We start from the raw sequence: 17,404 nt of genomic DNA, 5'->3' as shown, positions 1-17,404 counted from the left end.
ATGATAGCAGTGTTCCAATATCTCAGGGGCTGCCACAAAGAAGAGGGAGTCAAGCTATTCTCCAAAGCGCCTGAAGGCAGGGCAAGAAGCAACGGGTGGAAACTAACCAAAGAGAGAAGCAACCTAGAACTAAGGAGAAACTTCCTGACAGTTAGAACAATTAACCAGTGGAACAACCTGCCTCCAGAAGCGGTGAATGCGCCAACACTGGAAGTTTTTAAGAAAAAACTGGACAGCCATTTGTCCGAAATGATATAGGGTTTCCTGCCTGAGCAGGAGGTTGGACTAGATGACCTCCGAGGTCCCTTCCAACTTTATCATCATCATCATCATCATCATCATCATCATCATCATCATCATCATCATCATCATCATCATTATTATTATTATTATTATTATATACTGATTTATCTCATGATTCAAAATTCATTATTACAGCAGATCCTTGTTAGTTCAACTCAAAGATTTATATTCTATCAAAAAAAGAATGTACCAGCTTCCGTGTTCTGTAGGACATTCCTGAAGGCAACAGGGTAAACAAGATAGATTTTTCCACCTTAGGTTTTACTGTAATTAAAATAGAGAAAGGCTCCCTTTTTGAGTTAGGTGAAGTATGATTTAACATTCTAGAACAGCAGTCCCCAACCTTTGTGGCTTGACAGCCTGGTGGGGGGAGGGGAACTGGGCTCTGTAACTGCGGGCTGGCACAGCTCAATTTGTGCAAGTCGTGGGCTAGCACACACACGCATGCTTGTACAGCTTGACTTGTGCGAGTTGAGCTGTGTGTGTGTGTGCATGTGTGCCGACCCACTGCTTGCATGGCCCGGTTGCAAATAGGCCATGGCCCAGTAGTTATGCATAAGATTTGTAATTTTTTTGAGGGTTGCTAAAGTGCATTACAGGGAATTCTTGATTTATCACCATAATGGAATCTGGAATTTCCATCATAAGTCATGTTGGTCATAAGTTGAGATATCACTATGATTGTACCTAATGTTATGAGTTTTTTGCAGTAGTTGTTAAGTGAACACAGTGGTTGTTAAGCATGTATTTCTGTGGACTTTTTTTGCTGGAAACCAGTTAAAAAAGCTAGAAGCTGGCAAACAAGTTGTAAATCATGGTCATGTGACTTTGGAACGCTAAAACCAGCCATAAAAGGTGATTTGGTTGCCATGCATGCAAAATATGGTCATGTGATCTCAGGTGTGTGTGCAGTCAATGGAACTTGAGAACAGGGTCTTAAGTAACTTTTGTGGGGGTCTCTCATACCTTTGGTTGATAACGTGAGGACTACTTGTATAATTTTTAGGAAGCAAATATTATGTAGACAAGCTGCTTTTCAAAAGGGTGAGGAGAGCAAAGGCTGTCTGATACAATTTTTAGTTGCATGTTCCCTCACCTTCTTGTTGGTTTATTATGATGATTGATTTAGCTCTATTTCTGTGCCTTTTGAAAAAAGCATATAGCATTGAAATAGAAAGGCAAGATAGAAATATAAAGAAAGAAATGGGTATTAAGGAACTATTGTGAAGAGAAGATTTTTCAGTATGTTCTGTTTATTGCTATGTATTACAGGGAACAATATACCTGTAATGGAAAACTAGCCTTAAGATCACATTCTACGAGTCCTCCTCGTTTGTCAGAAGATGAGAACTTTCCATCAAAGACAAGGGTAAGGATTTTCCATATTTGCAGTAACCAGCTTTTTAAAATTTCAGAATGCAAAAAATGAATGTAACATGCAAGAAGTTAAAACAGAAAAAAGGCAGAACTGATGTCATGTACAGTATGTATGTATGTATGTATGGTATATTGCAATGTGTTTTAAACTACAACGGTGTTTTGCAATAAAGTGCTGAGTTGGACCCAATAAAGAACATGGGAAAAGGTAGCATTATAGTTTTATTTTTCAACATTAAGGTATTTAGTCAATACTAAACTATTTAGGTTTTTTGGGCCTCTTCTTAATAATAGTAATTTGAAGATGTCTGTTTTGAATAACTTACTTATCTTGCATCAAATGCTGTAGCTTAATAAATAAAATGGTATGAAAAGATGAAGAACTCTGAAAATTGTGCAGCTTTCCTCAACTTATTCCCAGAATTTTCCTTCAGAGCCTTTATAAACAATTTCCTGATGCAAAGGTTCCCCAAAGAGGCCTGCATATGCTAAATTAACTCTCCCCTGCCATTACTACCACTTATGTGGAAATAATTGCTGATTTACATTAGGAAATTACATAACAATATGTACATCAACCTTTTCCAGAAATTATATACACATGTTTTCTCCTAATTTTCCTGTTTTTCCCTATTTGCACTAAAACATTTTACCTAAAAATTGAATGTTTCAGGGAGATTGTTATAGAAGAAAAACTTCTTTTGATGACAGTGACTTTGAAGCTCGTCTCAACAGTTGGAATCTTGGGGTAAATTTGGTTTTTCTCTTCATTTTTTTTATTTCAAAATATTACTAGTTTAATCCCTGCATTCAGTATGTGTAACATGACTTTGCATATGATGTTCTAAACTGAGTTGGAAAGAAACTAAAATAAATTCTGGTGTTTTTAAAGGTATTTAAGAATCCAAAACTTTATTTTCCAACTAGACTTTTCTAGGAAATCCATCAGGAAGATGTACAGCAGCAGATNTACAGTTTATTTTGGAGGCTGTATATAACCGTCATGACTAGTAGCTATTTGTACATCAAATAAATCTAATCTCTTTCAAAACCCATGTAAGGAAAGTGTTAGATGATGGGAACAGGAAATTAAAAGGTCAGCGGAGCTGCAGAGAGTTGTGGATAATATCACATAAGATTGGAAAGATACAGGATGATGGATTTTTGTTCCTTTCATGTGTTATATGATGGGAGGCTATGTTTGTATGAGGAGAGGGGTTTTTTTTTCCTCTGAAAATCACTATTTTTGCCCCTATCAAATAGTTATGTCATTTCAGGAATTGGTACAACTATTTAAGAAGTTTCAGAAAGGTTCTACATTTGTAGTCCTGTGAACTCTAAAGCGTCTCTTTGCTTTCAAACCTGAAGTGCTACATAGCCTAATGCCAAATAAATGGTTTTGTAGATGGCCCTGCCTCAGCCTATGCAGTCTCGTCAGTTTGTTAATCAAATTACTTGGATTTTTCTGTTGATGGACAGCTTACAGTGGGAACTAAATAAGTTTCTAAAATCTTGAATTGTGTCTATTTATTCAAGGCATATACCACATAATTTCTAATTACTCTGGATGGTTCACAAACAGCTTAAAAATATCAAATAACAGTACATCAGTAAGAAATATAGATGGGAAAATCAGATAGCAACAAACATACAAACACTCTTCAAAAGGGTCTGTACCCATTCTGGCCAAAAGCTGGATAAAGAGCCAGGTCTTCAAGGTCCTGTGAACTTCCAGTAGGTTAGGAGCCACCTGGATTTTGGAGGGGATCTCATTTCAGAGGGCAAGTGCTGTGAGAGAGGGTGTTTTCAGTATCTTAGTAGATGGTATTTAACCAAAGGAACCCAGATCTTGCCATGCTTACTGGTCTGAAGTGGTCGAGCAGATACTAGGGGAGATAGGTAGTTGGGTTCTCTACCATGAGTAATTTTTATTTTATTTTTTATATTTTGATTTATATCCCGCCCTTCTCCCCACAGGGACTCAGGGCGGCTCACAACATATTTAAAACAAAACATACCCACAATCCCCGCCTAATAAAACCGAATTAAAACCAAATATTTTAGAGTTGTGATATTAAAATTTTCTAAAAAACCCAATTTAAAATCCTCCCTAGGCCAGGCCCGCTTGTTGGAAAAGCCATGTCTTGAGGGCGCGGCGGAATAACAAGCACCTTGAATCACACTTGGAAACAAGCTGGAACAGAGGTGTTACATGGCCATGCTGCCTCATTCTGGACTAGTTGAAGCTTTGGGGTGGTTTTCAACAACAGCCCCTTGTAGAATGCATATGTCAAGCTGAAGTGACCTGATTGAGAATGATTGTTTGAAGGGCTTCCCTATTTAGGAAAGGGCACAATTGGTGTATTAGGTCAGGGCTTTTCAACCTTTTCACCCATTGTACTACTTTTAGGATACGGCAACATCCGAGTACCACCAGTCGCCTAGCAAGGTGTCAAAAACTTGATGACCAAAAAAAAAAAAGGAAAAAAAGTGATAAAGTACAGGTAGTCCTCGACTTACAACAGTTCGCTTAGTGACTGTTCAAAGTTACAATGGCACTGAAAAAAGTGCCCCCCAAGCCACAGCCGAGCAAGACACCTGCCTGCCCACCCAGCGACGCTCTTCCTCCTGTCCGAGGTTTTCATTGTTGTGAGCATTTCTGTTGGGGATTGGCAGCGGGGATGGGGTGGGGGGGTGTTTGGTTTTTATTCCCCCCGTCTGCTGGGTGGTTGCAGCAGGTTTTGGTCACTTCACATGACCCTGGGACACTGTGACTGTCATAAATATGAATCAGTTGCCAAGCATCTGAATGTAAATCACAAGACCCTGGAGATGCTGCAACATTCCAGCTGATCGGCACTTCTTCAGGGCTCAGCAGAAGCACCAGGATCAGCGCCGAGCTCCAGCTGGAGCCTGGCGCTGATCCTGGTGCTTCCATTGAGCCCTGACAGTCCCGAAGAAGCGCTGATCCTGGGGCTTCCGTTGAGCCCTGACAGCCCTGCAGCTCCAGCCATCTCTCGCTCAGGCTTGTCCTGTGTTGCCACCGGTTCAGCTCATTCCCCTCCCCCTCTACCACTTTTCTAGGATGGTCGTGTACCACCTGCCAGGTGCCAATGTACCACAGGTGGTACCCGTACCACTGGTTGAAAAGCCCTGTATTAGGTCAAAGTTATGCAATGGCCTTCTTGCTCATCAAGCAGGAACTATGAATCCCAGAAGATTGCAGATTATGTTCTACTCTTGAATGGGAAAATGTCTCATCCAAGTTTAAACATACAACATCCTCAGGGCTAGGTAACAGAAAAGATATAACTCTTGTTTTAGAATTTTAGAATGTAATGATTCTATTTGAACATAATTCACTTATGAATGGATTAATAGTTCATTGTATTTTCTAAAATAAGGAGTGCTTGCTAGCATTGATGATGTTATCTACTTTGGGTAATAAAAAACATCTTGCAAGAATACAACCAAGCTCAGTGAGCACAAAGATCCCTCATTTCAACCCTGAGCTACAAATATTCACCTTTATTTTTAAAAATATATTAACAAGATAATCTTTAACTTTAACTGGTGTTTCTGCTGGTTTTTTTTTCTTTACAAGCAATACATGATTATCACAATTTATGTGCAAGAAGTATGTTCTAGCAAAGTTTTGCTAGAAGAAATGTTTCTTTCTTTGCTTAAAGATTGGCTTCATGACTTATATGTTCTTCTGTATTCGCAACTGCTTCTTGAGCAGAAAATAGAAATTGTGAACAGGGGAAACTTTGTTCAAATGCTGTGTCAGTTACACTCCCTTTGGAATGGGACGTTCTTGCAAGAATCATGGTTAGTTTGAAATTGGATTGTTGAAATGTATTCAGTTTGGGGCTACCTTTGAAGACTACCTGGAAGCTTAAGCTTATGGAGAATGTGGCAGTTACCTTGCTGGTAGGTGACAGCCATTTTGCTAGTGTTATATCAATATTATGGGCTTGGCATTTGTTGGTATGCTTATGTATACAGTTAAAAGTGCTTGACCTTCGATATAATCTTACATGGCTAGGACCTATGTTATTTAGGGAACCGCCTTCCTCAAAAACAACCTACCTGTCCTATGTAGTTAGTCCAGGAAGTGATGCTTTGGGACTTAAGAGTCAAAAGTGCTGAATCAGTGTTTGTTTGTTTAGAATATCTCTCTCAATCTGTAGTGTTTTAATTCCGCAAGACAGGATTACCCTTCCACTTTTAAAATTCAGAAAGGTGGCAAAAAACTCTTTGCTTCTGGGGCCCAAGGTACTCTAGTGGTTTGTTTCCAATTTCTAATTATGTTTTAATTATATTTGTTGTATTAAATTGACTGTTTTAGGATATTTATAATGTTTATATGAGCTTCCTAGAGCATTTAAAATTGAGCAAAATATAAATTATGTAAATAATAAATAATAGATAGAATCTGCCCACAGGGTAACAATAAATGGAATTTTTTTTTATCAAGATCAAGATTATGCATGTTTTTAAAAATAATTCCAAGGGAAAATTTAATGAAGCTTTATCATATTATCCATGATGATATTTTTCCTGAAAATCAATGGGTTCTTGCTATTATAATTAATTTCTGAAATATTTTTTAATTTATTCTTTTATTGCTTTTAAAATAATAACAAAGAAATGGAAAATCCCACTAAGACAGTTCTCCAACAACTAAAACAATGCCTACGTATGTGGACATCACAGGCAGACTACACAGAAATCTAATTAATTAAGTTCTTGGTAGAAGGAATGGGAAGACCTCAGTTACAACAGCAAAGACATGACCATGCATTGATTGTGGAACAGATCACTTACAAATTCCAAGTCAAGCTAAAGTAAAAGAACAAAAAGAACTAATTTTTATGCTGTGAGGAATTGTAGAATGAAATCAAAGAAGTTGTTAAGTTGAAAGGAGACTGCAAAGATCAAAAAATAGAAGAAAGCAAACTGCTTATCTGAACAGACACTGGTTATGTCCAAGAAGAGAAACGAAAGCCAAGAGAGATGAAGAGGGCAAAACTGAACAAAGACTTTCAGGCTCTAATCCTGGGAAGGTGGAAAAAGCCAGTTTGGTCTCATGGTTAAGGTATCAAGCTAGAAATCAGGAAATTGAGTTCTAGTATCACCTTAGAGAAGAAACCCAGCTGGATGACTTTGGGCTATTCAATATCAGTCTAACTCACTTTGTAGGTTTGTTGTTATGGGGAAAAATAAGAGGAGGAAGGAGTATTAGGTATATTCGGTGCCTTGAGTTATTTTTAAGAATATTAAAGCCAGATTATAGACAGATGACAGATACAGTTATATAAAAAATTGAGGATGATCAGCAGCAAGGTGGATAAACTCAATTACAGTAGACATGAGTGCACTGTTGGAAGAGCAAAAGGACCAGGTTCAGGATGTAATCAGTCAATTAGAAGAGACAGGAAGCATAATACAATTACCTCTGTAAAGACATGGAAGATGGAAACAAACACAGAAAAACAAGAAATGTCATCCCAAAATCATCCAAACCCGGGAGTTTCCAATGTAGAACTGGTATGCTAAAAAGTACCAGTGGACAAATAGAGGCTGTCCTCATTTAGCTACAATTGATACCTGTTAATTTTGTCATTAAGCAAAGTGGTTGCTAAGTGAAACCCCAACTGTGTTTATGGTCTTCAGCTTTCCTTTCCTCCAAAGGTGTAAATGCTTGGATTATTTTATCATATGTGTTCTGATCTAATTTCATTTTCTAGTACTACAGGTTCTTGTAAGTACAGAATATTTTCTAATTCATCTAAACAAGGATTACCTGATTCAGAGAAAATTCTGTGCAGTAGAGAAGTCAACATCCAAGATGAAAATCTTCACAACAGCCCAGCAGATATTCTGGGAGTCCCTCCCTAGTCAGCAGGGAATGAGTCACCCTAAACCAGGGGTGTCAAACTGGCGGCCCACGGGCCAGATGCATCATCCGGAAGCCATGCCCACCCCATGCCGGCAATGGCAAAACCATCCCGACACATTGCGCGACGTCACGTGACGTTTGACATGTCTGCCCTAAACAGAGCTGCTAGATGGCTAACATCAGACACAGTGTGTGTAAGGAAATATTGATGTTTTTCTCCCCTTATCGTTACAAGGTAATCCTTAATATGGATTCTTACCTGAATCCAGTTAGACTTGCTTCAAGTCTTCTTGCAACAGCACTCCAGACTAGCTATTGAATAAACCAAATTGCACCCTGGGTTCAGCATATAGAGCAGTGATGGCGAACCTTTTAGAGACCGAGTGCCCAAACTGCAACCCAAAACCCACTTATGCATCATCGGGTGCCGGGTGGGTGTGGCCCATTGGCTGGACATGCCCATTGGGTGGGCGTGGCTACGATGGTAACGGCAGACTGGGTGGGACTAAAAAGTTCAATCAATCAATTCCAACTTTGCAAGATCTTTTTTTTTCCGCGAGAAGTTGAAATTGACTGATTGATTGAACCTTTTTTTTTTTGTACACGGCGGCGGAGGCCTAAAGCGAAAAGGTTTTATAAAACCCAGCTGAAGGCCCAGGACTGGGGCAATGGTGCGCGTGCCCACAGAGAGGGCTCTGAGTGCCGCCCCTGGCACCCGTGCCATAGGTTCGCCACCACTGATATAGAGAAAGGCAGCATAGGAGTGATATGATCCAAGGCCCTGGTCACCCACCTATTCAAAGCAGCAACTAGGCCTCAGCCAAACTGTCCACCAAATCCTCAGGCAAAACCCCATATTCTTGTTTTGGTTCAAATCGAAATGAAAAATATGTTAAATTCAAATTATCAATGAGGAGAGCTTTTGGTTAGTCCTCACTTAACAGTAATTGGGACTGGCATCTCTGTTGTTAAGCATCGTGATTGTAAAGCGTGATGTGACATGTCTCTGCTAACTGACAATGACAGTTATAGCAGTTCTGGTTGATGTTAAGGAAATCTTGCACAATTGTTGGACCCTAATATCACATGATTTCCATTTGCAACTTTCTGCCTACTTCTCCACTAATTTTCCTTCTTGGAATTTGGCACTGAAGGTTGCAAATAACAATCATGTGATTGCATGATGCGTAAACCATCATAATTGCTAGCCAGTTACTAAGCACCCAAATTATGATCTTATGATTGTAAGGGTGCTACTATAGCTCCAACTGCGAGAACCAATGCATGTTTCCTTGTTCTATGCCGTCCTAATTTCAAATTGTCTCGGTGAGTTGTTAAATGAGAACTACCTGTATTTGCATGTCTCTTGAAGAATTTTGGAATAAGGTGTATATTTTGGAATAAGGTGTATATTTCATTAGAATTGATCCTGGCCTCAGCCTACATGCTGAATCATTGCATGGAAATTTTGACATTAAAACTTGGCTTTCTTCATAAAAACTAGTTTTTGTTGTTTTCCTTTGTCTTGAATTTGTTGTATAGAATGCTCCGTGTGTTTTTATGTGTGCATGGCTTATTGTCATAAATTTCAACAGCTGACCCTTTATTTTTTGAAATAGGAAGTTCATAACTTTAATTTAAACAGATTTAATTGTAGAACTATATTTCAGCTCAGGAAATAGCAAAGCTAGAATTTAAAAATAATTTTGGAAAGAAGGAAACAGAGCTCAAGTGTTATTAAGTGAAGATACTGAGAGATAAACCAACAATATTATAGGTGAAGATTCAAAGAGTATGTAGGTATATTCTAAAGATTTAATTTATTTTATTTTATTTTATTTATTTTATTCAATTTATACCCCGCCCTTCTCCCGGAGGACTCAGGGTGGCTTACAGCCAGTTTAAAACAATGATACAAAACAATACAAAATTTAAAAATGATTAAAAATAAATATTCAAATTTGGCCGCTTCTACTAAAAATTTGATTAAAACCAATTTAAAATCCACTAAAATTCCCTAGGCCAGACCTGCTTGTTGAAAAAGCCATGTCTTTAGGGCGTGGCGGAAGGAGGGGAGATCCGGGATCACCCGGATCTCTGGGGGTAGTTCGTTCCAGAGGGTGGGGGCTCCCACCGAGAAGGCCCTCCCCCTGGGGGTCGCCAGCCGGCACTGTCTGGCTGACGGCACCCTGAGGAGACCCACTCTGTGGGAGCGTACCGGCCGATGGGAGGCAACCTGCGGCAGAATTTGTGAAGTACATTTGCTCTTTTCTCCCCCATTAATTAATACCAAATCTCTTATACAGTGTACTTTTTAAGTGTTTTTCCCCCCAAAATTAGTTTGCATAATGAATGGAGAAAGTGACAAGAATAGAATAACAATAGCTTTATTGTCACTTTGGATGTACACCAATCGGCATACATTAAAATGAAACTTCGTTGCATCAGAATTATGCATATACCCACATATATTATATGACACAGAAAAACAACAGTCTAATTCGGGTTATGTATACATGTGCATGGAGAAAAAAACCAATCTTGCGAGTTTACCAGACGGATGGCATAGGGAACAAAGCTATTACAGAATCGGGTAGTCCTGCTAGAAATACTTCTAAACCTCCTCCTAGAGGAGATCAACAGAAACAGACCATAAAATGGGTATGTGGGGTCTCTAACAATGCTTTGAGCTCTAAGCAGATAGCACTTATAAGCAGCATCCTGAAGCGAGCTTCCTGTGATCTTCTCAGCTGTCCTTACCATTCTCTGTATGGACTTTCTATCTGAGGCAGTGCTGCCACCAAACCAGACAGTGATGCAGTTTGTTAAAATGCTCTCAATCGTGCCTCTGAAAAAAGTGACCAGGGCAGAAGGAGAGAGATGTGCTCTCCTCATCTGAGCCGGAAATACAGACACTGGTTTGCATGCTTCACTAAGGATGAGGTGTGGAGAGACCAATTCAGATTGTTAGTTATCTGCACCCCCAGATACTTGATACTGTTGACCACTTCCACAGCTGCAGCCTTGATACTGAGTGGAGTATGATTCTGCCGGCTCTTTCTAAAATCTACAATGATCTCCTTTGTTTTATCAACATTTAAAATCAGGTTACTTTTATTGCACCGGTCCACCAGAGCCTTCACCCTTTCCCTTTAAGCATCTTCATTGTCATCCCAGATAAGATGATGAAAAATCCAGACTGATTCAAGATTTATGAAATTAGACTCTGTAGTTTATCCAAGCCAATGGACACCAGGTCAAAACATTTCAATCCTTAAGTGTTTAGCATGATACAATCGTTTTGGGATATAATAGAAGCAAAATATATTGTGTTTTCCATTTCAAAGTTTATCTTATACTAATTACATTTTCTTTAATAATACTGCAGTTTTTCAAATATATATTTTTCAGAAAACCATACAAAGCAGCTATAAATTCTAGGGTATAGTTGGGTTAGTTTTCTACAACAGAATTAGAGTTTTGTGGCAGCTTCAAGATTAATTAATAGCAGAAAAAATAATAGCAGAACAAAAAATAGTTTGAAGATATGAGAGGTACAAAATATACAAAATGGTTTTCTATAGCAAAATTACAGTTGGAGGCACCTTGAAGTTCAACCAGTTTTTATTATCAACTGAATTTTTGTAGATCATTTCACCAGATGCACATAGAATAAAACGTTATGAAGGAGAAAAATAGGTAGCACCTACAACATGCCTTCCAAGTTGCTGGATGAATTTTTGCTTTATATTCATGCTAGCATTTGATTTCATTCATTATCTAAGAGTCATTGTACTTGGATGTTTTTGTCTGCATATATTGGAAATAATCCAGAATTGCTAATTTACTTTTTAAAAATAACAAATAAGTAAACATTTTATAGATATTTGCAAAAGGTGTTAGTTGCATCAGTCTATACTTGCGTAATTGCATTGTTTCAACAAATGAAACAGTGGGTTTTGTGTTTAAGTAAAATTATTGGGCTGTTTAACAAAGATGTAAAAAGAATAATTCTGTGAGCTGACAGATGTACTCACTATGAACCATTCATAGTCTTTCAGTTTATACCACAGAGATGTCCGGTTAAAAGAGTGAGTTGAAGTATAAGAAAAGCCAGAGAAATGTGTATTACCATTGAGAAAAAATAGATAAATAAATAGACGTTAAAATGTTGCTTCTCAAAATATTCTTTGGGATATCATAACCTGCTTCAAGAGAGGAGTATCTCCCATTTTGTGATTCTTTGTTTCTCTCTTTTAAATATAAACTATTTTCATTCCATTTATATCTTACTTTTCCTCTTTACTTCACAGTAACTGAAGATTTGCTTGAGGGACTGTGACTCTTAAACTAAGCTGTTGGTTTCATGAAGCTAGTATGAGATTTTTTAAAGATGTCTCTGTCAGAAACTAAGCACAAACCCTTTAAATATCTTCATCTTGGAAATAATCACTGATCTAGACTTTATCACTTCTTTTAATGATCTGGACTTTAAACCTCTTTTAATGTATCTTTTTCAGCTTGAAAATCCTAGATATTTACGTGAGAAACCTATGTCCCTCTCATTGGTACGTAGCGTTCGCCTGTTTTTGGTTGTCTTGTTATAATAATTTTTCTCTGTGTTAACACTGGTGTTAAATACAAAATATTATTTTTTATAATAGATGTCACCCAAGTTAGGTATGGGGAAAAACAGCACTTCTCGAGATGAACAAGCATTATTCCGAATACATGAAAAGGAGGTAACACATTTTGCTTTTATAATATGTCAGTTGTCTGCTTTAAGGCAAATAAAATAGATAAGTAAGGTTATGAATTAAACTGAGGCTAATTTTGACAGCAGATATGACATTAGATATGGAATAAGACACATACTGTGTTTCCTCAAAAATAAGACCGGGTCTTATATTAATTTTTGCTCCAAAAGACGCATTAGGGCTTATTTTCTGGTTAGGTCTTATTTTGGGGAAAATACAGTACTAAATGCATGTCTGGCTGATGATTTTAACTGGGGCTTATTTTTGGGGTGGGGCTTATATTACGAGCATCCTGAAAAATGCTAGGGCTTATTTTCTGGTTTGATCTTATTTTCAGGGGAAACATGGTAGTTCATTATGATAACTAGCACTTTAGGAAAATGATATGCTATTTTTTTTTTAAAAAAAGATAATTTAGTGGCCCAAGGTGGAGTATCATTGCTGATGATACCTTGCTTTACATCTTTGCCCTGGACTGACCAAGTGATGCTGTGGAGACTGTAGGGGCCTGGATTGGGAGGAAATGGGCTCAGCTCAATCCTAGCAAAACTGAGTGACTGTGAGTTGTAGGTCCTCTTGGATCTAATGGCATTTTATTTTTAGTTCTGGATGAGGTTGCACTACTCCAGACAGCAGTGGTGTGCAGTTTGGAGGTCCTCCTGAACTTGTGGCTCACCTGAAGGCAGGACCAGAAGCAATGTATGGAAACTAATCAAAGAGAGATCCAACCTAGAACTAAGGAGAAATTTTCTGATAGTTAACAATTAATCAATGGAATGACATGCCTCCAGAAGTTGTGGGTGCTTCAACAATGGAGGTTTTTAAGAAGAGATTGGACAACGATTTGTCTGAAATGAATAGGGGTTCCTGCTTGAGCAGAGCGTTGGACTAGAAGACCTCCAAGGTCCCCTCCAACTCTGTTATTCTGTTGTGGTTCCTATGGCCAGGAAGGCTTTTGCACAACATGTTGTATGCCAGTTATATCATTTACTGGACCAGAAAGCACTGCTTAGGATCACTCTTGTCTTAAATAATTTCCTGAGTACATTGTCACAATGTGTTTTACATGGGACTGCCCTTAAAGAACATTTAGAAGGTGCAGCTGGTTCAGAGCACAGTGGTGTAGGAAGTTATTGTGCACCTTAGTACATACATGTTATACCTCTGCTTCATGATCTGTGTTAACTTCCATTGAATTTCTGAATATTTGTGGGACTGCAGCTCTCATGTTATTTCTGCTGATTTCATAAGATCTAATGAAAAAGGTGAGCTCCAGGTCCCATTGATTGACAACTAGTGGGACCTAGAAATTGGTATTTTCTTCTATATTGCCTGCACGTCTGAACATCATTACCCCCAATATTAGATTGCTGGGTTTTGGGAAAGCTCTAGAAACATGGATTTAGTCCTAGGAGGTTATTTGGAGCCTGTGATTATTGTTTTATTGTTATTGTTACTTTTGTTGTTTATTGAGTTTTGTTCATGGCTGCCAGTTTAGTTTTTTAGTAGGATTATTTATTACTGCTTATTAAAAATGGTGCTGTTATGCAGTGTTAGCTGCCCAGAGTCACTGACACTTTTGTAATTGTACTAAAGGTAGGATATAAAACCAATTAACGAAACATGTTATGTAATTTTGTCTAAGTCATGTTGTATACATTTTCTCAAAGTTTATTTAAATTCAGTTAAATTTTTACTGTCATTATTGGAAACATATTGAGTTTAAATATGGTCTATATCAACAAGTTTTCAGAAATTTCAGAACGTATGAAACCTGATGATAGAAATGATTTATTTTGAGAAAGAGGAAAGTCACTTCTGAATGCCACCTTTTCTGAGTGCTACTTACCCACAAAATGAGTGAAATTCTTATTTATGTTCTCAGCAACCTAAGATTAAACATATGATAAGAAATTGGTTTTGAACTCTGAGTGGCATAGAGAACAAATTGAACTGTACAATGCAATAGTGGTTGTATTATTTTCATGGTTATAAACAGTGATTTTTTTGTTAAAAAAAAAAAGGTGCCATAACTCACACACATCATATAACCTGCCTTACCTACCCTATAAGGTTCCATCCAAAAAAGGTGCCGGAACTCCATTCTGGGCATTCTATAACAAAAAAGCCCTGGTTATAAACTACTTTTGAACAGTTGATTTATTTTATGTAAACTCTGGGTTTTTAGAACCTTTTTGTGTTTCTGTTTAATTACAGCTTCCATTCCATTCTGTATTGTTATGTTTTGGGTTGATGTTGTAAAAACATTCATGTGATGTCATGTTTTACAGCCACACTACTTAGTGATGGAAATTCTGGCAGTCCTGGTTGCTGTTGTAACCTTAGGACTGCACAGGTACATGATTGCAGCAGGAGCAGAGGAGGAGTACCAAGCAAGCAGGCTGGTGGGTGGGTGAGGGCTGTGAGCAGGGGAGGGCCATGAACATGTGCTCATTGGTGAGGGTTGGGGGGGAGGAGGAGGGGTACAGCTGAGTGCTAGAGAGCTCAAGTGGGTGGAGGTGACCATATATACTGGCTAGCCTGAATTTTTATTGTGTGATGACAGGGTGCTGTGATGGCTGGAATTTTGAGGACTAGTCATAACTTTTCAGTGCAGTCTTAACTTTGAACAATTGGTGAATGAATGGATATAACTGCAGGACTATCAGTATAACACTACTGTAGAACTTTTCTCCTTTCAGGAAAAATAAATGTTAAGAAAAGCATGAAATCCATTGGAAGAAAAATGTCCTTTTTGAAGGCAGCGGAGGTGGGACCTTGGTCCAATCCTGTTTCTCTGGTTTCTAGTTCTCCTGAAGTTTGACTGCTCTGGCTCATTGCATCTTTCCAGAGTAGTGGGAGACAATGGGGTAAAAAAAGAAGAGCTCAAAAGATGGAACACAGGAGTGAAAACATCTTTATTAAGGGTGGTGCACTACTTTAGCAAGGAAATTATGTTTGAACTTGGAGTATATGCATGTGCCTCTTGCTTTATTTTCCTTCATTTTGGTGACACAGAGTCTGGGTTCAAACACTAGATGAACTCCAGTATTTGTAAATTATGGTTTTTATCTCTGTGCAATATGCTTGTGTGGCTTATTTAACAAACCATAGCTTTAGATCTGGAATGTGGAATAGAATAAGAAAGAGACAGAATAGGGGACACTAATGAATGTGTAAAATAAATCCAAAGCCACATATTGTTCCAAAACGTGGATCTGCCCAATTCTGATACAGATGGTTCTATTGCAGATTTGTGATTTTACAAGAACCTGTTTCTTAATTGAAATGTTCAGCATCAATGTAAGAACTTTTTATAATTATATCATAGAGTGTTAGTACTAGTTGTTTGTGGTAAATGACTACATGCCTTTAATTAATGTACATAGGTATTAGACCTTGATACAGATGAAAGAGCTTGTTTAGCAATTCAGTACAATGTATTTAACCAGTGCAGGATTCAGATAATTGCAGGCTGACTATCAGTCACTTGCTTTATTCTGTATCAAGCTTTCTTTTAACACAATTTTTAGATCTTCTTTATGTTGATGTGGATCTAAGAATTATGTCTTTAAAAAAACCCTGTCAGCTCCATACATGGTAAAACAGAGTTAAAATAATTATGCACAAGCAGTGTGGCTTTTATGGATACTTTGATAGTATAAATAATTACAGAACTAGATTGTCAGGCTATAATTGAGTATATTAAGGTTAATTTTTGATAAGTGGCAATCCTAAAATATCGACATAAAATATCTTAGTAAAATAAACATCTTTATACATAAAATCATGATTAAAAAGAGCCATGGGATAATCATGCAGGTGCCAAGTAAGTGTCTTAGTGCCTCCCTGAATGCCAGGATTGAAAGTGTTAAAGAGGTCTGGAGGCAATGTATTCCAGAATACTGAGGCAATCACAGAAGATGATTGCCTCATTTTCTGTTCTACGGTCCTCACAGTTTTTTGCATAGTTGGGATCTTAAGTAGGCTGTCTTTCAAAGAATGCATCAATAAAATCCTATAGAGCAAGACAATCCATAACATAAACCAGTGTCACGCTGTATAGGGCCTTAAAGGTGGTGACCAGCACTTCCTCTAGAAGTCTGTTGGCAACTAGTGGTGCAATTATAAAAATAAGGTTTTATTATGGAATAGTGGCTTTTATACTATTTACAGAATTCAGGCTGCTGTGTTCTTTACCAATTATAGCTTCCAAAATCTCTTTCAAGACAACCCTAGATGGATTGCATTGCACTTTCACCCATGTAGTGATATAAACATAGGTTTTTGTTACTAAAGCCATTTTTCCTTACCTAGCTTGTATATAGCCATCTGAATTACTTGAAGTCTCCAAAGTAGAGGAGCTAATCTTGTCATTTATACGCAGAGTACAAAAATGATTGCTCAAGTATGCAGTCTCCTAAAGCAGAGATTCTCAAACTGTTTTTATTTATTAGATTATATTCAGTTGTTTGTAAAGGGACATAACCTAGGTAGAGATCATGGTACTGCATATTTTAGGGAGATCGTGGTACTGCATATTCTCCAAGTCTATTCTCCTACCTAGTCCATTCTTCAAATGCAAATATATTAACTTACACAAATAAAGATTTCTTATATATAGGGCTAAAAGAAATCTGTACTTGGTTGTCCAGAAGCATTAAGATGAAATTATTCAGTTCAGATTATATCAGAATTACACATACATTTATGTATTTAGCAGCCACAATTGATTTAGCAATCTCAGTTGGGACTACTAGTAGGAAATCATGTGACCAGGACTGCTCACCCTGACTTACAGCTGTTGCTTGTAACTGACAAGATTATGTAATCAGTTTCACATCTTAGGTTTTTGTTTTCCTTCTAACATTTTACTTCAGCTTTCCCTTTTTTCCCTTTGAAATGCTCACCCTGGTGCTAGGTAATTAGCAAGAAGAGAATTAATGTTTGTATTTACATTCATTGGAGAGGAAAGGGTTACAGGAGAATAAGCAGACACAATGAGGAATACACATTGAAAGGAATCCAGTAGCATTGGCAACTCTAAACATGCTTCGTTCTG

At 37.8% G+C, this 17,404-nt stretch overlaps 1 protein-coding gene across 1 annotated transcript in view; it reads left to right on the top strand.

Annotated features, from left to right (window-relative positions):
- Window positions 1-1,541: 1,541 nt before the first annotated feature.
- The window catches only part of CEP112 (centrosomal protein 112), a 223,309-nt gene continuing 207,446 nt past the window's right edge, over window positions 1,542-17,404 (top strand). Inside the window, exons 1-4 of the mRNA XM_015816958.1 lie at window positions 1,542-1,672; window positions 2,354-2,428; window positions 12,106-12,153; window positions 12,250-12,327. Of these exons, the coding sequence (XP_015672444.1) occupies window positions 1,565-1,672; window positions 2,354-2,428; window positions 12,106-12,153; window positions 12,250-12,327 (309 nt within the window). The 5' untranslated portion in view covers window positions 1,542-1,564. The remainder of the gene's footprint in view (window positions 1,673-2,353; window positions 2,429-12,105; window positions 12,154-12,249; window positions 12,328-17,404) is intronic.

This window comes from Protobothrops mucrosquamatus, unplaced genomic scaffold, assembly GCF_001527695.2.
Source record: "Protobothrops mucrosquamatus isolate PMUCROS unplaced genomic scaffold, P.Mucros_1.0 scaffold_123, whole genome shotgun sequence".
Classification (NCBI taxonomy): domain Eukaryota; kingdom Metazoa; phylum Chordata; class Lepidosauria; order Squamata; family Viperidae; genus Protobothrops; species Protobothrops mucrosquamatus.
This window is presented reverse-complemented; position numbering and strand designations above follow the sequence as displayed.